This window comes from Protopterus annectens, chromosome 7.part0 (assembly GCF_019279795.1).
Source record: "Protopterus annectens isolate FY-2018-M chromosome 7.part0, PAN1.0, whole genome shotgun sequence".
Classification (NCBI taxonomy): Eukaryota; Metazoa; Chordata; order Ceratodontiformes; family Protopteridae; genus Protopterus; species Protopterus annectens.
Window position 1 is genome coordinate 224,807,530 of NC_056739.1, and position 25,276 is coordinate 224,832,805.

At 44.0% G+C, this 25,276-nt stretch overlaps 1 protein-coding gene across 1 annotated transcript in view; it reads left to right on the forward strand.

The window, feature by feature from the left end:
• Positions 1 to 25,276, forward strand: part of TRIM33 (tripartite motif containing 33) — a gene marked incomplete in the record, with an annotated part of 2,559,229 nt that overhangs the window by 2,005,634 nt on the left and 528,319 nt on the right. Inside the window, 1 exon segment of the mRNA XM_044076157.1 lies at positions 18,410 to 18,648. Coding sequence (XP_043932092.1) covers positions 18,410 to 18,648 — 239 coding nt within the window.

The following is a 25,276-nucleotide window of genomic DNA, read 5'->3' on the forward strand; positions in this document are numbered from 1 at the left end:
TACACATTCCAATCTATCCCATTTTCAGGAAATTCCTCCTCTTCTCAGTGGGTTCTGCACACTGTCTGTTTTGTGCTTTGCCATTTGGTTTCTCTATGGCCCCAAGAGTGTTTAGAAAGGCCTGACACCAATCATGGCCTTTGCTAGGGCAAAGGGAAACCAATTCTTCCCCTACCTAGACGATATCCCGATCCAGGCCCCTTCAGTCCCTATGATACTACAACATCTTGGCTTTGCCATTTCCCTCTTGAGAAATCTGGGATTCACTGTAAACCTCAAAAAATCATCTTCTCAGGATCATGGGTGCAGGATCCTAACAGAAAAAAATGATGGCCTGTCTTCTCCCAGAAAAAAATATTGTTCCTCGCTACTTACTTCAAGGATTTACTCCCCCTGAAAGCCATGTCAGCCAGAGAATTCCTCAGGCTCCTGGGTTTCATGACCTCCACCATCCCCATGGTTCCTCCTGGCAAAACTTTACATGAGAAAGTTCCAATGGTACTTGAGAACAGTCTGGAAACAACATCTGCTCCCCCTGGTGTGCATGATTCCCATGCTCCCATGCCTTTCCAGGGAATTGAATTTGAGGATAGCTCAGATAAATGCCAACCCAGGCCTGCCCCCCAAACAAGACCTCTTCACAGACGCCTCAGACACAGGTTGGGCACAGCCTTAGGAGAATGGAGAGTGAGAAACTCATTGACCCTCATTCAACAGAAAGAACACATCAGTAACAAGGAAATGAAAGCCCTGATATCTCTACAAATTTTCAAGGATCATCTCCTTCCAGGCACCCTGAGGTGGTACACAGGCAATACCACTGTGTTGTGGTATAACAGCAAACTGGTGGGGAGGGGACAAGGTACTACCTCCTGTGCAGGTTAGCCCTGCAGGCATGAGAAATCGCCCTGGACAGTCAACATCCAAGCTGTCCACATTCCCTCAGCAGACAATGTGATAGCAGATACTATAAGCAGGACTATGACTCTCTCTCACGAATAGATGCTAAACAGAGATGTGTTTCTGGACCTGGTCCATCGATGGGGTATTCCAGATGTGGATCTGTTTGGCTCCCCCATGAGGAGAGAACTTTTCAACCTTCTGCTCCAGGGTACCACACCCCAAAGCATGGAAGATGGATGCTCTCTCATTCCCTTGGAAGGGGATGTACACTTGTGCATTCCCCCTTGCCCTCTCATACAAAAAGATGTTCTTCGTATTTCACTTTTGCAGTCATCACATTTGGGTCATCTGCCTGCAGGTAGCCCTCAGTCGGCCTGAATACCAGAGTCTTGGAATTTCTGCGTCTGATGGTGTCGATTCTTCCATGACGTCAGGTCATCAGGGGTATAAAACATGCAGCTGACGCCATTACATCCGCTTTTCTTGCTGTGCTGTGTCTGAAGCAGAAGCAGTTCACAAGTGTTGGTTGGCCGCCTCCAGAAATTTTCGTTTTTTGAATTTCAAACCTGAAGTCCTCTAAAAGATAAGTACCCCGTTGGGGATCCTTTTTTCTTGCTCTAACCAGTGTCAGAAAAATGTAATTGTCTTGCCTGTGGAAAGCAAATACCTTACAGAGATTTTCATTCTTACTGCGTCACCTGTTTAGGCCCAGACCACGACATTCCTCGCTGTCGGTTTTGTACCTTGTTCAACGCCCGAACTATTTGTCGTTGGTCGCTTTTTGTAACAAAATTCTTTCTCTGTCGTTCTCCGTATTCCGAAATGGCTTAGATAAGCCATCCGACTACCGATCTTCTAAAAAAACATAAGGATAGAGAGGGAGAGACTGCATAGGTGCAAAACTGCTGACGCTTCCGTTAAGCTAGTCGCAAGTCCGCTGGTACTCTGAGGTGCTTTCGCAGCCCCTGATACCTACTTTTACAGATTTGCATGCCTCTATTGGGACCCATTCAGAGTCAGCTATGCCCCGAGATGCTTCTTCGACTATGGAACCTGCGGATGTCTCTACCTTGGATGGGTCCGGAGCCGCTGTGCAGTCACCGGCTACTGAGGGTGTATTCAGGCCTTTCGATTTTCATCAAAACTTGTAAAAACGATAAAGAAACCACAAACTTGGAAAAAAACACAAAATAGTGATACTGTAGAACAAATCACGCCAGTCTCTACCAAAATAAATTAAATTTATTCCGTTAGCGCTTTCGTGCATTAACAGATAGATGCACTTTTTCTGAAGAAGTGCATCTATCTGTTAATGCACGAAAGCGCTAACGGAATAAATTTAACTTATTTTGGTAGAGACGGGCGTGATTTGTTCTACAGTATCACTATTTTGTGTTTCTTTCGATTTTCATATTAAACCGACGACTTTGTTTCAAACCAAAAATACCAAATTTCTCAGGCACTACGCCTAGGAAACAGACAACCAAAGCGCATTCTCAGTCCCACATGCCTCAGAAACAAATACTTAGAACAGCTAAAAACCTTATTACTTTAATTAGGGGAAGCTAGCCCCCCCCCCCCCAAAAAAAAAGTCCAAGAACTGATTTTTCTTCTGATTCTTCAGATCATGAGTTTGTTGACTCTGATCATTCTGATTACCAGGACATACCCTTATCTACTTATGAGGATTCTGATGCAGAGGATTCCATTCCCTCTGCTTCTCCTCCAGAAGATTTTTCTTTTGGTGAGACACTGCATACCCTTAGAGAGCGTTCCGCTGGAAGTGCCAGGACTACCCACAGTCCAAAAAGAGACTAAGGGAATTTTTAAACTTGCCTCAGCACAGGCCTCTAGCTATCCCTCCTGTTCTGGAAATTGTAGATGATGTCTTCTTGGAATCCACCATTTCCCCTGATACTTTGCCTCCAGCTCCCAGGAAACCAGACGGGTACTACAGAGTGCCTGACTCCCACAAATTCCTCTTTAAGAATTCTACTGCAGATCCAGAGACCATTTCCCTGGGACCTAAAGGCATTAAGGCTACAATAGCCAAAAACTCTACCCCTTCAGACAGGGACTAAGGCTTTAGACAGATGGGGTAAGAAGGTATCCACCTCTGCTACTCTAGCCATCAGGGCTTTAATTTGCCAGTTTAATATATTAAAGTATCAGCAACATACTATGGAGCTAATTAAACAGAAAATTATGTTGATTCCTGATTGTGCAGAACATAAAGATTTACAAGAGTTGATGCATTCTGCTAACTAAGTTGGAAAACATACTTTGCAATGTGTGTTTGATGCCTTAGAAGCATCTTGCTGGGCTGCTGTCACTGGGTCTGTTCTTAGAAGGCATGCTTGGCTTAAGGAACAAATCTTGCCAGACCATGTCAAAGCAAAATTACTAGATGCACCATTAAACCAAGAACACCTTTTTGGCAATGAAGCAGAAGTCCTTAAAAAGATGGAGGAGAAAGCTAAATCTGTGCAACTGTTAAAGATTTCCTACAGGTGCAGCCACCTAGATTCAGTAGGCATTGGCCTTCTAAAAACTGGTCCTTTCCAGTCCCTCCCAGACCTTCTAAGTCCAAACCCAGGGGCAGCAGACCACAAAATTACAGTCTCGGGGTATGCACATATCTAAGCAATGGAGTGCTCCCACCTCTAAAACAGGGAGTAGGTAGCCAGCGTTCTATGGTAAAATCTCGCAATGACTTATCCTCAACTCCTCTGAGCCTTGCCCAAGTACCTGCACCCTTAGAAGGGAAACTTGCCCTGCATGCAAAAAACTGGGAGTACATCACCCAGGACAGATGGGTCTTGAGTATTGTATCTCAGGAATACAGATTCTGCTTCCACTCACTGCCAACCCCAAGCGGATGGCCAAACCTCCCCCCAAACCAGTTGGCAGAGGCCCAAAAGCAAGTTCTTTCTCTTCTCAGTATCATGGTTATTCAACCTGTCCCAGCAGAGCAAAGGGGACACGGTTTTTACTCCTGACTGTTTCTGGTACCCAGAAAAGAAAACTCTTGGCGCCATATCCTGGATCTGTCTATTCTCAACACCTTCCTGGTGGTCCCAAGGTTCAAAATGCCTACTGTCCAACAGCTGCTTCCTATGCTAGCCAGGGACTCCTGGCTAGCCACCCTAGACTTAAGAAGCTTATCTGCACATCTCCATAAGGGAATCTTGCAGGAAATGTCTCTGTTTCAGAGCAGGCTCTATGCACTATCAGTTCTATGCACTTCCCTTTGGCTTATCTACTGTGCCCAGGGTATTTACAAAATGCCTAGCTCCAGTTATTACATACTGCAGGCAGAGAACAATTCAATATTACCCATACTTGGACAATTGCCTGATTCAGACGGACAGTCATGATTGCTACTACAGCACCTGGCATTTGTAAAGAGACTTTTAACTTCACTGGGGGTATACCATCAACGAAAAGAAATCACATCTGGTACCCAGCCAACAAATTGGATTCCTGGGAGCAAGCTTCAACACAACTTCCCAGATGGTATTCCTCACTCCAGAAAAACAGATTTATTAGACAAACTGCTTCAATCTACTGGCCACCAAAACCTAGCTATCTGCAAGAAAAATTCTGCAAGCCCTAGGGTTCATGGGCTCTTGCATTCTACTAATTCCATATGCAAAACTGCATATGAGAAAATGTCAGTGGTACTTAAAAAGTCTCTGGTGTCAACATTCTCAGGACCTGGAAACAATGATTCCTATCATTCCTTGCCTAAGGGCAGAGTTCCTTTGGTGGGCAGAGGCCTGCTACCACAACAAAGGACTCCCTTTCACTCAACCCCCTGCCACACAAATCCTAACAGCCACATCAGACTATGCATGGAGGGCTCACATGGCAGGACAATGTTTTCAAGGCAAATGGAGCCCAAAGTAAACACACCTGCATTTCAATCAAAAAGAAATGTTAGCTGTACAAAATGCTCTGAAAGCCTTCAAAGGTCTTATTCTTCCAGGGCAACTATTGATAGACAGACAACACCACAGTTATGTGGTACATAAACAAGCAGGGGGGGAACCCATTCCTACCCACTCTGCAGGTTAGCCATGGCTCTGTGGAATACAGCCTTGAGCAGTCAAGTGCACCTGCAAGCTCAATTCCTGCCAGGCAAATCAAATTCACTGGCAGACGACAAGCAGAAATCTAATGGACCCACACTAGTGGAAACTGGAACCCAAATCATTCAAGCTTCTGATTCACATGTGGGGGGAACCAGAGGTGGACCTCTTTGCTTCCCCTCAGAACTTTCAATTGAGCAAATATTGCACCAGAACTTCCCACAGCCAAGCGGAAATGGATGCTCTGTCCTTTACATGGCAAAACCTCTCAATCTATGCCTTTCCCCCTCTGCCCCTCCTCTCGAGGGTTCTACTAAAGATCAAACAGGACAAGCCAAGGACAATCCTGATTGCACCAGGCTGGCCACGCCAGCACTGGTACCCACTTTTGCGCAGTCTGGCAGTACTGCCACCATGGCACCTGCCTCAGACCCCCCCCCTCCCTGCTGTCCCAGCAGGAGGGCCAGATTTTGCATCCTCAGCTACAAACCCTGAACCTAACAGCCTGGCTCATTCCCTGAAAACACCACCAGCAACCCTCCATAAACAGGTGCTGAATGTCATCCTTGAGGCAAGGAGGCCTAGTACTAGAAAATCGTATTCAGAAAAGTGGAAAAGATACTGTTCTTGGAGCCAGTCTCAAGGAATGGACACAACTGTGCCCATCTTACCTCATATACTAATTACTTAACAGAAATGCTCCACCCCCAGGAGAGCTCCCACTCCACCCTGGGACCTTAGCTTTGTATTGGAAAAACTCACATTTCCACTGCTTTGAACCTGCTACTTCAGCAGAGTTAAAATTCCTCTCCTGGAAAACAGCTTTACTTCTAGCCATCACTTCAGCAAGAAGAGTGTCTGAATTGCAGGCCCTTATGGCCATGGGGAACCCTTCATTATCTTCAATGCGGACAGGGTTTCCCTCAGGACTAACTTCTCATTTATGCCTAAGGTGGTGTCTAGTGTGGCTTTAAACCAATCCATTCATTTGCCAACCTTTTTCCCTAATCCTCAGAATAAAGGGGAAAGGATCCTGCACTCCCTGGACGTGCACAGGCAGGTTAGGTTCCATCTGGACAGGACTAAACCTTTCAGAAAATTTGACCAGCTGCTAGTCAGCGTTGCTACAGGGGCAGTGGGCAAAGCCATTTCAAAGCAAACGTTTTCTAAATGGTTAGCACACTGCACCCATTTCTGCTACAAGTACCATGGGAAACCTGCCCCACAGGGGATCAGAACACAATTCCACTAGAGCTACATCAACCTGTACAGCATTTCTCAGGGGAGTCCCTACCACGGGCATCCTGGAAGCTGCAACCTGGAGCTCTGCACACACCTTCACCAAGCATTACCACTCACCTATCTTTTCCAAATCCAGAGCTGGATTTGCCACAGAAGTCTTACAGGGCTTGCTTGCCAGCCCTAAAGCTTCTTGACTGCCTCCACCCATCCTCATCTTTGGGAATCATCCCAGATGTAATGACTGCAACAGTGAAACACGAAGAAACATAGTACAGTTATGTACACTTACCATAAATGTAGATGTTTGAGTGTATTCACTGTTGCCGTCCTGGATGTTCTTCGTGTTTCACTGTTGCAGTCATTACATTTGGGTTATCTGCTTCCAGATAGCCCTCAGCCGGCCTGATTATCAAAGTCTTGAGTCCTGCGTCGGTTGCTTTCTCTTCCATGACGTCAGGTAGTCAGGGGTATAAAGCATGCAGCTGATGCCATTACATCAGTCTTTCTTGCCGTGTGGTGCCCAAACCAGAAGCAGTTCACAAGTGCCGGTCAGCCAACTCCTAAAATTTTCATTTTTGAGTTTCAGAACCGAAGTCTTCAAAAAAGCTAAGTACCCCATTGGGGATCCTTTTTCTTGCTCTAAACCGATGTTAGTAAAAGCTAACAATTGTAGACCAGACCAAGACGTCCCTCGCTGTCGGTTTTGTGCCTTATTCAATCCTCGAACTATTCGTCATTGGTTCATTTTTGCATCAAACTATTTCGGTACTTGGTTTAATTATCCAGAAATGGCTTTGGTAAGCCACCCGACTACCGACATTCTGAAAAAACGCAAAGATAGACAGAGACAGACCGCATAGGTCCAAAGCTGCCGACGACGCTTCTCCTAAGCTAGTCGCCAGTTCATCGGCACTCAGTGAGGCACTTTTGCAGCCCCTGATACCCGCTACTTCATATTCGCAGGCCTCTACTGAAACCCATTCGCAGTCCGCTATGCAGCGAGATGCTTCTTCGACTGTGGAACCTGTGGATGTCTCTACCGTAGATGGGTCTGGAGCCGCTGTGCAGGCACAGGCTTCTGAGGGTGTATTCAGGCCCTACTGACTTGCATATTAAACCAACGCCATCTTTTTCTTCAAGGCCTAAAACTCGTTCCATGCCCAGAAAACCGACGCCCAGACCACATGGTCAGGCCCATATGTCTAAAAAAACATAAGAATGGCTGAAGACCTTTATTACTGTAATCAGGGGAAGCCACCCTTCTCCCTCTGAGACCTAGGACTGATTTTCTTTTGGATTCTTCTGATCAGAATCTGAAATATCTGTTTTCTCTGATGACCAGGATTTGCCTTTACCTATGAGGATTCTTATGCAGAGGACTCCATTCCCTCTGCTTCCCCTCCAGAGGATTCCTCTTGTGGTGAAACTTTGCATACTGTTAGGGAGAATTTCCATTGAGAAAGCCAGGATTGCACTGACTCTAAAAAGAGGCTTAGAGAATTCTTACTCCTGCCTCAACACAGGCCTTTAGCTATCCCTCCTGTACTGGACATAGTAGTTGCCTTCTTGGAATCTAGCCTGGCCCCTGACACTTACCTCCTGCTCCCAGAAAACCTGATAGGTATTGTAGGGTACCTGACTGTCTCAAGTTCCTTTTTAAAAATCCTACTGCGGATCCTGAGACCATTTCACAGGGACCCAAGGGGCATTAAGGCTACTACTGCCAAAAACCCTATCCCCTCTGATAGAGGTTCCAGGGCGCTGGATAGATGGGGTAAGAAGGTACACACTTCTGCAACTTTGGCCATTAGGGCCTTAAACCGCCAGTTTCATATGTTAAATTATCAGTAGCATATTATTGGATTGCTTAAACAGAAAATTATGTTGATTCCTGACTGTGCTGAAAATAAAGAATTACAGGATGTAATGCATTCTGCTGAACAAGTTGGAAAACATACATTGCAATGTGGTTTTGATTCATTGTAGGCATCTTGCCAGGGCTGCTGTCACTGGGTCTGTACATAGCATGCTTGGCTTAAGGAGCAAACTTTGCCAGATCATGTTAAAGCTAAATTGCTGGATGCTCCCTTAAACCAAGACCGCCTGTTTGGCAACAAAGCAGAAGTAGTACTTAAAAAGATGGAGGAAAAAGCTAAATCTATGCAAACTGTTAAAGATTTCCTGCAAGTACAGCCTCCCAGATTTAGTCGGCATTGACAGTCTAAGAATTGGTCCTTTCCTGCCTCTTCCAGACATTCTCAGTCCAAACCCAGAACCAGCAGAACACCCAGACTTCAGTCCCAAGGTACTCAAAGGCCAAAGCAGTGGGGAGCTCCCACTTCCAAAGCAGGGAGTAGTAAGACTCCCCCCTATCGTAAACTGTCTCAATGACTTAACTTTAAATCTTCCAAGCCCTGCTCAACTGACTGTTCCTTTAGGGGGAAAGATCGCCCATCTTGCAAAAAATTGGGAACTCATTACCCAGGACAAATGGGTTTTAAATATAGTTTCCCAAGGATACAGATTCCACTTCCACTCATTACCAACCCCAAACGGTTGGCCAGACCCACCCCCAAATTAGTGGGCAGAGGCTCAAAAGCAAGTTCTCTCTCTCTCTCTCTTAAGCATCAGGACTATTCAACCTGTTCCAGAAGAAGAATGGGGACAAGGTTTCTACTCAAGACCTTTACTGGTACCCAGAAAAGACAATTCCTGACGTCTTATCCTGGACTTGTCTATCCTAAACACATTTTTGGTAATCCCAAAATTCAAGATGCTAACTAGGCAAAAATGCCTGGTTGGCAACACTGGATTTAAAGGAAGCCTACCTGCACATGCCAATAAGGGAATCTTGCAGAAGATACCTACACTTCAGAGCAGGCTACATGCACTATCAGTTCTCTGCACTGCCCTTTGGGTTATCTACTGTGCCCAGGGTATTCCCAAAGTGCCTAGCTCCAGTCATTGCATTTTGCAGGCAAAGAAATATTCAAAGATACCCATACCTTGACGATTGTCTAATTCAGACAGAAAGCCAGGACATGCTATTAAATCATCTGGCATTTGTACAGAAATTGCTAACTTCTCTGGGGTACACCATAAACGAAGAGAAATCACATCTTGTACCCTGCCAACAAGCATGAATACAACTTCCCAGATGGCCTACCTCACCCCAAAGAAGCAGGTTCATTTGACAGCCTGCTTCAAACTACTGGCCACAAAGACCCAGCTATCTGCAAGAAAAATACTGCAACCCCTGGGGTTCATGGCCTCTTGCATTCTACTAATTCCATATTCAAGACTGCATATGAGGAAACTACATTGGTATCTAAAAAGCATATGGTGTCAACATTCTCAGGATCTAGAATCCATGATTCCTGTCTTACCTGGTCTAAAGATAGAGTTCCTTTGGTGGGCAGAGGCCTGCCTCCAAAACAAGGGACTGCCATTCACTCTACCCGGTGTCGTCCAAACCTTAGCAACAGACGCATCAGACTATGCATGGGAACTCACTTGGCAGGGCATTGCATTCAGGGTAAATGGAACCCAAGTCAAATGCACCTGCATATCAGTCAAAAACAAATGTTAGCTGTACAGAATGCTCTGACAGCCTTCAAAGACCACATTCTTCCAGGACAATTATTGGTCAAGACATACAACACCACTGTTATGTGGTACATAAACAAGCAGGGGGGAACCCACTCATACCCTCTCTGCAGAGTAGCCATGGCTCTGTGGAACACAGCCTTGAGCTACCAAGTGCACCTACAGGCTCAGTTCCTGCCAGGAAAGCTAAATACACTGCCAGATGACCTAAGCAGAAATCTCATAGACCCACAAGAGTGGAAACTGAAACCAAAGATATTCAGCATGTTGAGAAATGGGGGAGCCCAGAGATGGACCTGTTTGCCTACCCTCAGAACTACCAATTAGACAAATTCTGCACAAGACTCCCCACAGACGAGCTTGGAAAGTGGATGCCTTGTCCTTCACCTGGAAAAACCTATCAGTTTATGCCTTTCTTCCTCTGCCTCTCCAAAGTGCTACTAAAGATCAAACAGGACAAACCAAGGACAATTCTGATTGCACCAAACTGGCCACGCCAACACTGGTGTGTAGCCCCTCTTGCGCAGTGTCACTGCTGGCACCATGACACCTGCCTCAGATCCCTGCCTTGCTGTCCCAGCAGGAGGGCCAGATTCTGCACCCACAGCTTCAAACCCTGAACCTGGCAGCCTGGCTAATTACCTGATCCCTCCATTACCATCCCTCAGCCCCCAGCTTCAAACCCTGAACCTTGCAGCCTGGCTAATTACCTGATCCCTCCGTTACCGTCCCTCAGCCCTCAGCTTCAAACCCTGAACCTGGCAGTCTGGCTAATTACCTGATCCCTCCGTTACCATCCCTCAGTTACCGATCCCTCCATTACCATCCCTCAGCCCCCAGCTTCAAACCCTGAATCTTGCAGCCTGGCTAATTAACCTGAACCCTCCATTACCATCCCTCAGTAATCAAGTGATGGATGTCATTCTGGAGGCAAGGAGGCCTAGTACTAGAAAATCCTATGCTGAAAAATGGAAAAGTTTCTGTTCCTGGAGCCAAACTTGGGATGGTTACAGCGGTGCCCAATTTACCTGATATTCTTCAATACGTAACTGAGATGCATCGCAAGGGCCTTTCCTTTTCTTCCATCAGAATTCATGCCTCAGCCATTTCAGCACATTACAATACAGAGCCACCCCTCTTCTCTCGCCCACTGCTGAAGCAATTCCTCAGAGGGGCTAAAAACTTAAGACCACCCAGAAGAGCCCCTACTCCAGCCGGGGACCTTAACTTTGTATTGGAAAAGCTCACTTAATCCCCCCTTTGAGCCAGCTGCAATCAGTCCATTCACCAACCTTCTTTTCTAATCCACAGAACAAAGGGGAACGAATACTGCACTCCTTGAACGTGCACAGACAACTTAGATTTTACTTGGACAGGACTAAGCCTCTTTGGAAATCTGAAGAGCTGCTGGTTGCATTTGCTACAGGGGCAGAGGGGAAGGCCATTTCAAAGCAAACCATTTCTAAATGGATAGGCCATTGCATTCATTTCTGCTATAAGCACCATGGAAAACCTACCCCACTGGGGATAAGACCACATTCAACCAGGGCTGCATCTACCACTACAGCCTTTCTCAGAGGTGTCCCTACCATGGACATCTTGGAATCTGCTACCTGGAGTTCTGTACATACTTTCACAAAGCATTACCACTTGCCAATTTTTTTCTAAATCCAGAGCTGGCTTTGCCACTGTAGTCTTGCAGGGCCTTATAGCTGGTCCTAATGCTATCTAATTACCTCCTCCCATCCTTAGCTTTTGGAATCTACCCAAATGTGATGACTGCAACAGTGAAACACGAAGAACATAGTACAGATGCTCTTCGTGTTTCATTATTGCAGTCATTACACCTGGGTTATCCTGCTGGCAGGCTACCCTCAGTTGGCCTGAGTTCCAAAGTCTAAGTCCGGCGTCGGTTGCTGTCGCCTCTTCCCTGACGTCAGTGCGCCAGGGGTATAAAAGATGCAGCCGACGCCATTTTCTTCAGTCTTTCTTGCCGCACGGTGCCCGAAGAAGAAGCAGCTCGCAAGTGCCGGTCGGCCGATTCCTGAGGTTTTCATGTTCGAATTTCAGATCCGAAGTCTTCATTAAAAGCTAAGTACCCCGTTGGAGAAAACTTTTTTCTTGCTCCAGACCGATGTCAGAAAAAGTTTAATTGTTTTTTTTGTGGGAAGCAAATACCTCATAAGGACTTTCACTCTTACTGTATTCCTGGTTTTGGCCCTGACCACGACTTTGCTAGCTGTCATTTTTGTGCTAGATTTAACCAACGCACTATTAAGCATCGGTACGATTTTGCATTTCACTATTTTGGCAGAAGATTTAATTGCACTATGCCGTCGGATAGCCATCCCACTACCGGAATTCACAAGAAACGCAAAGAAAAAAAAACAGGCATCCAAGGTCCAAAACCGAAGAGGCTTCCTCTAAGCCAGTCGCCGGTTCTCAGTGAGGTGCTTTTGCAGTCCCTGACGCCCGCTACGTTGGACTTGCAGGCCGCTACAGACTCCCACGTGGAGTCGACTAGGCCACTGGAAGCTCAGGGTATTGGACCTTCGAAAACAATTCCCTCAGATGGATCCGGAGCCGCTGAGCAGGCATCAGCTTCTGAAGGTGTTTTCAGCCCTACTCAATTATTCATTAAAGCGACTCCAGCTACAAAGGCAAAGACAAAAGCACCTTTAAAGACAAAGAAACTGGTACAACAGCCTCATGGTCAGGCCTCCATGCCCAAAAAACAGATGCTCAAAATGGCCGAATACTTAATTACTTTGATCAGGGGTTCCCATCCCCCTTTTGATAAAAGGCCTAAGCAAGAGATAAAATATGACTCTTCAGATCAGGTTTCTAGTTCTTCTGATTCCTCTTCTGATAAGGAATGCTCTCTTCCTCCCTATGAGGATTCTGATGCTGAAGAATCTATCCCTTCAGCCTCTCCTCCTGAGGATTACTCTTTTGGGGAAACCTTACATACCATGAGGGAACATTTCCATTTCCAAGATTATTCAGAATCTAAGAAAAGGCTCAGAGACTTCCTTTTACTCCCACAACACAGGCCCCTAGCTATTCCACCTGTGTTAGACATTGTAGATGTATTTTCAGAGTCCAGTCTGACCCCTGACTCCTTACCCTCCAGCTCCGGTTAAGCCGGACAGGTACTTACTACAGGGTCCCTGACTCTCATAAATTCCTTTTCAAAAACCCTCCTGCTGACCCTGAAACTATCTCTCAGGGCCCCAAAGGGGTCAAGGCTTCCACTGCAAAAAAACCCTACCCCATCTTACAGGGATTCTAGGGCTCTGGACAGATGGGGAAAAAAGATTTACACTTCTTATACCTTGGCTATAAGGGCTTCAAATTGCCAGTTTCATATGCTCAAATATCAGCAATATGTTATGTCACTGCTTAAATAGAAAATGTTGATAAATTCTGAATGTGCAGAAAACAAAGAAATGCAGGATTTATTGCATGCAGCTGAGCAAGTTGGAAAGCATACTTTGCAATGTGGTTTTGATTGTTTGGAGGCCTCCTGCATGGCCGCTGTCACGGGTTATGTCATTAGGAGGCATGCTTGGTTAAAGGAACAAAATCTACCAGATCATGTTAAAGCAAAATTATTAGATGCTCCATTACAGCATGATACTTTGTTTGATGTTAAAGCAGAAGAGGTGTTAAAGAAAATGGAGGACAAAGCTAAATCTATGCAAACAGTCAAGGATTTCTTACAGGTACAGCCTCCAAGATTTAGCAGACACTGGCCTACAAAGAGTTGGTCCTTTCCAGTGTCAGACCACAAAGGGGCAAATACAGACGCCCAAGAGGCAGATCCCAGCCCCAAGGTTCATACAGGTCTAAACAATGGGGTGCTTCTACCTCCAAAAGTGGAGAAGACAAATCACAGCCTTACAGGAAACAGTCCCAATGACTTCCCCCTGCCTGTGCCAAGCACTTATCTTCTGGCAGCACCTTTAGGGGGAAAACTAGCACTTTTTCTCAAAATTGGCACATAACCCAGGACAAATGGGTCTTAGACATAGTGTCACAGGGCTACAAATTTCACTTTCATACCCTGCCAAGGGCAAAAGGTTGGCCAGACCTACCAAAAAACCATTGGGCAGAGGCACAAAAACAAGTCTCATCCCTCATAGACATGAGGGTCATTCAACAAGTACCAGAGCAAGAGCAGGGACAAGGATTTTATTCAAGACTGTTCTTGGTACCCAGAAAGGACAAAGCCTGGAGACCAATACTGGACCTATCTATTCTAAACACATATCTGGATATACCACAATTCAAAATGTTGGCTCTACAGCAGCTTCTGCCCATGCTGGACAAGAAGACTTGGATTGTGACTTTAGACCTAAAAGAGGCATACCTGCATGTCCCAGTCAGACAAACATGCAAAAGATACCTCAGATTCAAAGCTGGCTCAATGCACTACCAATTCTCTGCACTGCCCTTTGGCTTATCTACTGCGCCCAGGGTCTTCACAAAGTGCCTGGCACCAGTAATTGCATTCTGCAGACAAAGAGGAATACAAATATATTCTTACTTGGACAACTGCCTCATACATGCAGAGAACACGGGCATTCTACTACAGCATCTGGCGTTTGTAAAGAGATTACTACCATGCGTAGGGTACACAGTCAACGAACAGAAATCAAAACTAGTACCCTCTCAAGAGATAATATTCCTGGGTGCAAGCTTAAATACAACTGCCCAGATGGCTTATCTCACGCCAGACAAACAAAGGCAACTGACTACCTATTTCACACTGTTGGCAACAAAGGCCCAGTTATCTGCAAGAAAAATACTGCAGGCTTTAGGCTTCATGGCATCCTGCATTCTACTAATTCCATATGAAAGACTGCATATGAGGAAACGTCAATGATACCTGAAAAGTGTTTGGACTCGGCATTGCCACAGCCTGGAAACAATAATTACTCTCATTCCCTGCCTGCAACAGGAGTTTCGATGGTAGGCGAAGGCCTGTCACCAGAACAAGGGACAGCCATTCACCTTACCCCCAGCCAGGCAGACATTAACAACGGATGCATCAGATTACGCCTGGGGGGGCCCACATGGCAGGAAGATGTATTCAAGGCACATGGTCCGCCAACCAAATGCATCTACATATCAATCAAAAAGAGATGCTAGCTGTTCAGAATGCCCTGACAGCCTTCAAGGACCTCCTTCATCCAGGACAACTACTGATAAAGACAGACAATATCACCGTCATGTGGTATATAAACAAGCTGGGAGGCACTCATTCTTACCCCCTCTGCAGACTAGCCATGACTTTGTGGGACACAACATTGACTTACCAAGTACATCTACAGGCACAATTCCTGCCAGGAAAGATAAATACTCTGGCAGATGAACTAAGCAGAAACTTCATGGATCCCCACGAGTGGAAATTGGATCCACAAGTCTTCAACATGATAACAAGGAAATGGGAATGCCCTGGCATAGACCTATTTGCTTCTCCTCACAACTGCCAACTAAAGAGATTCTGCACAAGGACTTATCACAGACAAGCATGGAAAGTGGATGCCCTATCTTTCAGCTGGAACAACTTAACAGTATTTGCCTTTCCTCCACTGCCTCTCCTCCCCAAGGTACTCCTAAAGGTCAGACAAGAGAAGCCAAAAATGATACTGATTGCCCCAGACTGGCCCCGCCAGTACTGGTATCCAATCCTAAGGTACTTGTCTCAATCCCCAGCCTGGACCTTACCTCACATACCTTATCTACTGTCCCAACAAAACAATCAGATCCTGCACAGCCAACTCAAGACCTTAAATCTGGCAGCATGGCGGATAATGTAGTCATACAAAACACACCTCTCACTAAAGCGGTGATGGATGTCATTTTGGAGGCCAGGAGGCCTAGTACTAGAAAATCTTATGTTGGAAAATGGAAAAGATTCTGTGCCTGGAACCAGCCACAAGGAATTGACACAGCAGTACCAAATAGTCCTCAGATTTTGCAATACTTAACTGAGATGCTGGACAAAGGCCTATCCTTTTCATCAATTAAAATTCATGCCTCTGCCATTTCGGCTCATTGCAATACAGAGCCACCAATCTTTTCTCATCCTTTAAGGCAATGCCTCAGAGGAGCCAAAAACTTAAGGCCTCCAAGGATCACCAATGCCTGCATGGGACCTCAGTTATGTTTTGGAAAAACTCACTCTGCCCCCTTTTGAGCCAGCTGCTACAGCTGATATAAAATTTTTATCTTGGAAAACAGCTCTGCTCCTAGCAATAACCTCTGTATGACGAGTCTCAGAGCTACAGGCACTCATGGCTGTGGAACCTTTTATCATTTTTTATCCAGACAGGGTTTCTCTGAGGACCAACCCGACATTTATACCTAAGGTAGTGTCCATTGTGGCCCTTAACCAAACTATTCATCTGCCTACTTTTTATCCAAATCCACAGAGTAAGGGGGAGAGAGTTCTGCATTCTTTGGACATGCACAGACAGCTATGCTTCTATTTGAACAGAACCAAAGCTTTCAGAAAGACTGAGCAACTACTAGTGGCATATGCTGCAGGATCACAAGGAAAGGCTATCTCTAAGCAGACTATTTCAAAGTGGATAGGCCACTGCATTCATTTCTGCTATTCACAACATGGCAAGCCAGTGCCTAAGGGCATTAGGTCACATTCAACCAGAGCAGCAGCCACTTCAGCAGCCTTCCTCAGGGGAGTACCAACCAAGGACATTTTAGAGGCTGCTGCCTGGAGTTCAGTGCACACCTTTACAAAGCGCAGTCATGTACCACTCTACTCTAAATCCAGGGCAGGCTTTGCCACTGCAATTTTGCAGGGCCTCATAGCCGCTCTTAATGCTATTTAGCTCCAGCCTACCAACCATAGCTTTGGGATTCAACCCAAGTGTAATGACTGCAACAGTGAAACAGGAAGAACATAGTACAGTTGTGTACACTTACCATAAATGTAGATGTTCGAGTGTATTCACTGTTGCAGTCCAGGTTACCCATCCTCCATCCCCCTTATCCTTGCTGGAACTTATCTGCACTTCTCTAATCTATACAACCTCTGTGGTGTATTTGCTTGTAGATGAAGGTATGACATATATATTTTGGTGCAAGCATGTGTTGTTGGCATATTTTTAGCCTACCCTTTTGGGGTCACCTGACATCTGGGGCAAGAAAAACTGAAGAAAATGACGTCAGCTGCATCTTTTATACCCCTGACGACGCCGGACCTAGACTTTGGAACTCAGGCCGACTGAGGGTAGCCTGCCAGCAGGATAACCCAAGTGTAATGACTGCAACAGTGAATACACTCTAACATCTACATTTATGTTAAATGTACACAACTGTACACTTACCATAAATGTAGATGTTTGAGTGTATTCACTGTTGCAGTCCTGGTTACCCTCCCTCCAGCCCCCTGAATTCTGTTGACTATACCTATTCTTGTTTACTATGCTTTAAGCTTTTTTGGTGTATTTGCTTTTTTGTTGGAGGTGTAACCTTGTATATAATTGCTTCCCATTATGGGGGCACCTGACATCTGGGGCAAGAAAAACTGATGTAATGGCGTCGGCTGCATGCTTTATACCCCTGACTACCTGGCGTCATGGAAGAGAAGACAGCAACCGACACAGGACCGAAGACTTAGATATTCAGGCCGACTGAGGGCTACTTGCAAGCAGATAACCCAAATGTGATGACTGCAACAGTGAATACACTCGAACATCTACATTTATGGTAAATGTACACAACTGTGCTTTGCACACCATAATTATAAATGTTTGTAGGAGAGAACATTATGAAAAGAAAAGTTACCCTTCTAACATCCCGGATCCCAAAATTGATGTATATAGTTGCATGCAGCTGTTTGACATGTTATTTTTTTGCAAGATTTATTATATTTTACATTGACTGGAAGTTAGAATTTGCTTGCATTTATCTTTGAGGGTTCTGTATGACTTAAAAGATAGTCTGAGGCATGATAACTGTAGTATTGCTGTATTTTTTGTTTGCAGTATCCTCCAAGTCATGATCCTTAACTGTCCTCCCACTTCCATGATGGTGGTGCTGGACAATCTGTGATTTTCAGCTGCATATTAATTTCTCCTATGGAGAGCATGGTAGTTCCAGTTCTTGTAATTGTGTAGTTGGACAAACCATGTGGAACCAGCGGACCAGCCACACAGTGAATAATTTTATGGTATTAATTGAAGGGCTCATTCATTGTCTGGATTCTGAGTTTACAGCATGTTTGAGTAGTGATCAACATATTGTGTGTTAATTGGCACAGTTATGTTAAAATGTAAAGTTTTATGGTTTTGCATTATAAAAAAAAAAATAAAAAAATGCAGATGAAGTGCTATTTTTCATGTTTGGATTTTGTCCTGTTTGAAGTTTTTTGGATTAGTGTGCCTTTTTAATAAAATGAGTGTTTTTTGGAAAATGTGTAAATGTTGCAGTATTTTAAATGTTTTGTAGAAAGCACTGTACAGCGATGCATAATATTTTTAAACAGTTTTCTTTAATAAATGAAAATTCACTGGGATGTTTTCATACCCTTACAGGTAATCTTGTTATTGAGAACAAACCGACTACTGGTTACACTCCTAATGTTGTAGTGGGACAAGGTCCTCCAGTAACAAATAATGTTTCTAAACCTCCTGGGCAGATAAATTTGGCGCAGCTCAGGCTTCAGCATATCCAGCAGCAGGTGTATGCCCAGAAACATCAGCAGATCCAACAGATGAGGATGTCCCAACCTCCTGCACCTCCGCATCCTAGACCTCAGATTTTACAACAGCCAGTAGGTTTTCACTGTGGTCTGTATATGGGTTTTCAGTGTGTGGAGCTAAATGCAAATGTTATTTAATTACAAGTACGATAAAATTTGTCATACAGTTATTTTGACCATGATTTTCACTATTGATATCCTTTGAAACAAGTCTGCAGCTGTGCATATATGATGGCACCCCATAAAATTCTTTCTCTGTGGCCAGCTCAAGAGCTCTTCATATTTGTATCATGTCAGCATCACATCTGATGCAAGGCTATAGGCTTTCCTGTATCCTTTTCACACATTATTGCTGTGACATAAATCTCTAAAAAGTGTTCTTGATTGAACCATGGCTTTCTTTGCAAACTATCTTTGGAGCCTTATTTGTACCTTTACTCTATTTTTAAGAGCAGCTGCAGATTCCAGTTTTTGGATGTACTGTGTAATGTCATGACTGAAGTCACTGTTGCAGTATTCTGACATATGGGTTGTCACCACTGGTGTCCAGCCATAGTGCCAAAGCTTTACCTTTCCTAGGAAGTATATCTAACCCGACTTCAGCTTGTATGTATTGGATATATTGACAGACATATTAGCATGGATCCTCAGAGCATCTCGCCGCCAGCTTGAATGCAGATTGTGCATCCATCAGAATTATCACCGTTTGGTCGTTAGTACCTTCACTTTGATTGTTTGTCCACATAAGTGCCCAGTTGGTAACCAACCTTTTTTATTTATGCTGTTTTTTTGAAAGTTGTTTGTCAGCTAGGAGGGGTAAGTGTGAGTGTGGTAGGCAGATCCCATATAAGGGCTTGAAAACTAAATGTCTCTCTTGCCTAGGCCTGGAGTATTATCACAAATCTTGCTTAATCTGTCATTTCTTTACCAGAACCTGTAGGATGAGGCTTTCCTCTCAACACTTTTCTAAGGACTCATAGTCTTAAATGCTTGTCCCTTTCCAAGATAGCCAAATCCGCATTCTCTGATCTCCTTTTTCCACGGGAGAAAAGGCTGAAGAGGCGTAGAATGGATCAGAAGTCCAATGTTTCAGAATGTGAAGTATCCGCTGAGTTTCCAGAACCTGCGGTATGCCAGGTTACTTAGTTATCAGCTACCAAGACTCTGTTGGAGGCTAGTATGGCTTCTGAGACCTTGCAGACTGCTGATGTATCTGCTGAAAAGCAACTAATTTCTGGGGGACTTCACGGTTTCCCTCAAATTTTAGTTAAGGAAGAAATCCCAGGATCATTAATAGAAGTTAGGGTTCTGATCCTCCAGGTTTTATCCAGGTGATCCTCCAGGTTTCACCCAGGTGAATGTTGCACCTAAAAAGCAAAAACAGAAGAGTAGGCATATGTGGCCTCTCCCTCAACAGGTAGGGAAAAGAAGTGGATAAATTTCACATAAGGGTTGCTCAAAGCTATTGTATCTTTGAAATCTCTCTCCTTTTGGTCTCCAAAATCACAGGCTGCTACTCAAAAACCTGCTTTGGTTTCTTCCTCTTCTGAAGGACAAGACTGCGATTATGACCATTCTCTAGACTGTTCCGTTCAGCTTCATTCTCCAGAAAAGATCTCTTCCGATGAACAACTCTGTCACTGGATTCCGTATTGAGAGAGCTTCCTTTGGAGAGATTATCCAGAACACAATTAAACAGTTTGAATGGCAATCCACTCAGATCTCTAAGGTTCAGAAGAGGTATTCAGCCCTTTAGAGATAGGTAACCCTACCCCTTTTCCAGTCCCTCCTGTCCTTGAGGCTTTCCAAGATGCCTTAAGGTAATGCTGGACCCTCGTACAGCAGAGTCTGTGTAACAAGTACAGAGACTGCTCTCCCAGGTTACTCAGATAGCCATGCATGGTATTAAGTGCAGTTATGATGCTATATATCCTTTTTTAGGGAAGCTGCCACTGGATTGGTTATTTGCAAATATGCTTGGCTTTGCAGTCAGCCTTTCCCTGATGATTTCAGATCTAAACTTTTAGACTATGTCTTGGGCAAAGACTTAACTATTTAGTCCTCAGAGTGCCAGTGTCGTCAAAACTCTCCAGACCTAAGCCAAGAACATGAAAGACTGTAGGTAGATTCTACTCTCCTCAGTTCTTAGATACCATAGGAACTACCCATCGAAATCTACCTCCTTCATTAAAAAGGATCCTAGGACATCTCAGAAACAAAGAAACACCCCAAGTAAAATATAGTCTGACACCTTCCCCAAAGGGATCCTCCAAAAGGGAGGCCTCCCTTTGGAAGCAAAAATCTGTGACGACTACTGCAGCACCCTTCTCCCATCCTCAGCCACATTATCTCTCTACCAAAGACTATCCATCCAGGTGTGAAACTACCAGAGACAAGTTGATCCTATCCCTCATTAGGAACAGTTAAGCCATGTCCTGGGAAGATATTCCCCCTCTGAAAGGTATGCCACAACCTCCTCACAACCAAATGTCCCATCTTGTCCCCATTATTCAAGTCCTGAGTAAGGGCAGCATCGAGCAATCTCGTAGGACTTTGAGAAAAGGCTTTTACTTCAGGATTTTTATAGTGCCAAGGAGAGAATGGTAATAGAGACCCAACTTAGACCTCTGTCCTCTAAACTCTTAACTTGAATATTGAATAATCCATTTATCCTGCTTGCAGAAGATTCCACAGGTTTTCTTCGGACTCCCTCACATTTTCAGTTTACTGCTCTGCCTTTTGGTCTTTCCACAACTCCAAGTGTTCACAGAGTGTCTAGCTCCAGTAGTAGTTTTCTGTCACACTCAGGGAATCCAGATTTTCCTCTCCCTGGATGACCTGTTCAGTATCTATACTTCATTCTCCAACTTTTGACAGGTCTTGGCTTCACTATAAACTGCAATAAAATCCCACATGGCTGCTACACAGGACCTGTTTTTTTTTTTTGGCCTGCAGACTGGAGACAGAAAATGTGTGTCTTGTTCCCCCAGGAGAGATTTCACTCTGTCCATTTTTTCCCCAGGTCTGTTCTCCACAGCTATTGCTCAGCAAGGGAGATGGTAAAAATTTGGTAATCCCACCTGTTCAGACTTCACATGAGAAAAATCCAATGATACTCGAAATTGTGTGGTCCTAGCACTGTCCCTCCTTGGACTCCCTGATTTTCCGTCACCTTATCTCAAAACGGAGTTGCTTTGGTGGAGGGGACAGGTCATCCTCAACCCAGGACTTCCTTCCACACCACCACCTCCACTTCAACAATTTCATGCAGATGCCATGTTCAAGGTTTGGGGGCCATGGGCAGGATCATACCAAGTGCAGAGAAAATGGCAACCTCTATTCCTAAAGGAATATATTAATCTGAAGGAAATGAGGGCTCTTCAAACCTTCACCCACCTTTGGAAACTGGGCCTAGACCTAGTATACATCTGCAGCACCACAGCCATTTAATACATAATGTGGCACAGAAAGATGCTCTGGAACTTCCTATAGAATGCCCACAGTAAATAGAGAACAAAGAATGTGCCTTCAGTTTAGAATAAAATGATCTAAGGGAAGAGTTGCTTGATTTAATAGAGATGGACAGACATATTAAGATCAATGAAAGAAATAGACTGCAGAAAGTCAATTAAACCCACAAAGTTAGAAGTGTGATAAAACAAATGAACACAGTAATTGGTACTGTTCATAAAGATTCATGTGATATAACAGACATATGATATATTATTGTGCAGCTAAATTAGTAACAGTCTTACCACAAATATACAGGGGATTACGGAAAAGGAAGGAGAGAAATTAAATGCCATCATGGAAGTGTCGAATAGAGAAAAAAGCATAAGCAATTAAGGTAAGAGGTGTCACTGTAAGAGTAAAGAAGAAGGAACAGATTAACAAATCCTCAAAAATAGACATGATAAAAGCAATGCTCAGTATCAGAAGAGATCAGGATCAATTGTTCACGATCACAAACTAAAAATAACACAGGCAAAAAAACTTATAAGATGTGCAGTTAATTATAAAAGAAGAGTACTAAGTAAGAACTTATTGATGACCCCAAAAAAGTTTTTATAGAGAATTGTGAAACAAGGCAAAAGGAATTGAAACACCTCCAAAAAAAGAAAAATGGATACAGTTTGGAGAGGTATCTGTGAAGACAATGTGGAACATACCAACTATGCTAAATGGATAGAAAAAGTAAAAGAAAGAGTAAGTTTAAATGTACTGGATGTGAAATGGGATGAAGGAAAGACCAGAGAGCTTGAAACAAAGTTTAAGAAAAGCTCCTAATTGGAAAACCCCAGGCCCAGATGCAGTACGTAACTCCTGGCTAAAAGTGTTAACATCTTTACCAGAAGATTAAGCCACGAGGAAGAACTATTTATATGTGACCCTGAACAGACACTCCCTGGTTACAACAGGAAAAACAACGCTCCTAAGAAAGAGCGAACCTGCATGCTATCCTAAAAATCTATAGATCAATAACTTACCTTTTGAATTATGAACTGTACAGTGGAACTGACACAGACTGAGTTTATAGTCACTTAGAAGAAAACCAATCATGGCAATAGAACAAAAGTGTCGCAAAAGAAAGTCCATATGGCAAAAAGGATCATTTATTATTAAAGTCATAGTGGAAATCTGCAAAAAAAAAAAAAACATAAGGAACAAATTGAAGTATGGCATGGATAGACTATAAGGAAAAAAGTACTTGACAGTGTCACACGTTCATGGATAAGAGTGCTTAAAAATGTACAAGACACACCCTACACTGAGTGATTGTATTACACCGACCCTGTAAGGCAAAAAACTTTGCAGTTAAGACATGATAAAGGATAAATTATTATTCCAGGGTGACTCTGTGACACTACTGCTCTTTTGTCTTGCTCTTAATCCTTTAGGCTGTCTACTTAGATTAGGTCATGGCTACAATGTGGCTTCCCAAAAACAAAATGTAAAGACTTCTCATCTTTTTCTGGTTTATTTTAAAACTGTGTAGCTCATCAGATGAGGAACTGAAAGCACAACTGCAAGTGGTCAAAACTTTTTCAGATGATATAAGAATGTAATTTGGTTTGAATAAATGTGCAAAAGCAACCTGTATAACAGGAAAGCTGCAGCACCAGTAAAACATCCGTTTTGGACAGGAATGTGAAGTAAAATAACTCTAGCAAGAGGGAATGTATAAATTTTTGGGAATTGAGTAAGAGGGAGTGTATAAATATTTGGGAATCGATGAAGGATCAACAATAAAACATGAACAAATAAGAATAAAGTTTAGGAATATTTCAGAAGACTAAAATTAATACCGAAAACAGCATTGACATCTAGGAACCAAGTCCAAGCTATAAATCAGTGTAATCTTCCTGTCCTCATTTACAGTTTTGGAGTCACTGACTGGGCCCAAAAGGTGATGGACAGGAAAACAAGAAGGATGTTTCATGCTTATCAAATGATTTATAAAAATCAGTGTATACCAAGATTATATATTCCCTGTTCTGAAGATGGTATGGGCCTCTTCAAAATTGATTATATGTATAGATCCGCAATCATAGTACTGCATACATATCTGCTGTCTTCAAAGACCCAAACATAGTGAAACTTTTAAAACATGAGACTTGCATTCTGTGAATTTGTGCAGAGCTATAGCAGAGCAAACTACCTGGCTGTGTTTGAGTCTATAACCTTCTCATATACCAACTAAGTATACTTGTTTGCACTGTGCTGCATTTATGTTTGTCTTCTGTATTCTGTCTGCAGTGTTTGTTGTTTCCACCTTCCCTACCAAGTGTTGTATCCTTAAATTTGGTGGCTTTGGAATTGCCCGCCCCTGCTGTGGAATTGATATTGGTTACCCCTCCCATTCCCATCTCATTTGCTCTGCTCATTCAACGGAGAACAGTGAGATCATTTGGGAAAGACTTACTCCCTTGCTTCTTTGATTTTGGACACTCCTCCCTGTCGTCTCTCATCAGCTCAGTCTACTGAGTACAGAGAGAGCACGTGGGAAGGCTAACCCCCCTATTTTACCACCTTATTTTTGCTGTGTGCTGTTGTGTTCAAATGCTTTTATTTTGCTTTTAGTAGCCTGATTAAATTTATGTTGTTCTAAGCATCTTAGTTTTATTCCGCGGTGGTACAGCGGTTGCGTTGTTACCTCACAGCAAGAAGTTCTCCTGTTCGATTCTCGGCTGGAGTGCCTTCTGTGTGGAGTCTGCTTGTTCTCCCTGCGGTCGAGTGGCCTCCGAAAGACATGCGTGAATGGGCATGCCTTCGCTGAAGGTTGGGCTTTGGGCTGGCAACTCGGCACCATAAAAATCACTGCCAGTCATTAGCGGACCGGAGTTCCGCTGTGGCGACCCTTAACCAGGAAAAGCAGAAAAGACAAACATTCTAAGCATCTTAGTTTTGGTTTTAGCACTTCAGGCCAGTTACTGTTAGGTTTTTGTGGTCTACACTCTTGTGGACAAGTGCTTATCAAAACCGTCTCTCCATAAGTCCGCCTAGTTATTCAGAACACATTCCCATAAGTTTCTCCTGCCAGCCTGGCCGACATGGGCATACTGAGACAGTGTAGCATCTAGCTTATGTTTACTGACAGCCCTCTTCTCCTAGCACTTAATTCTTCTACTTGCGAGAAATGCATCTACATCAGTAACCTGGAATCCATGCTCTCTCGCACCACAGTCAGTACTCCTGTCAG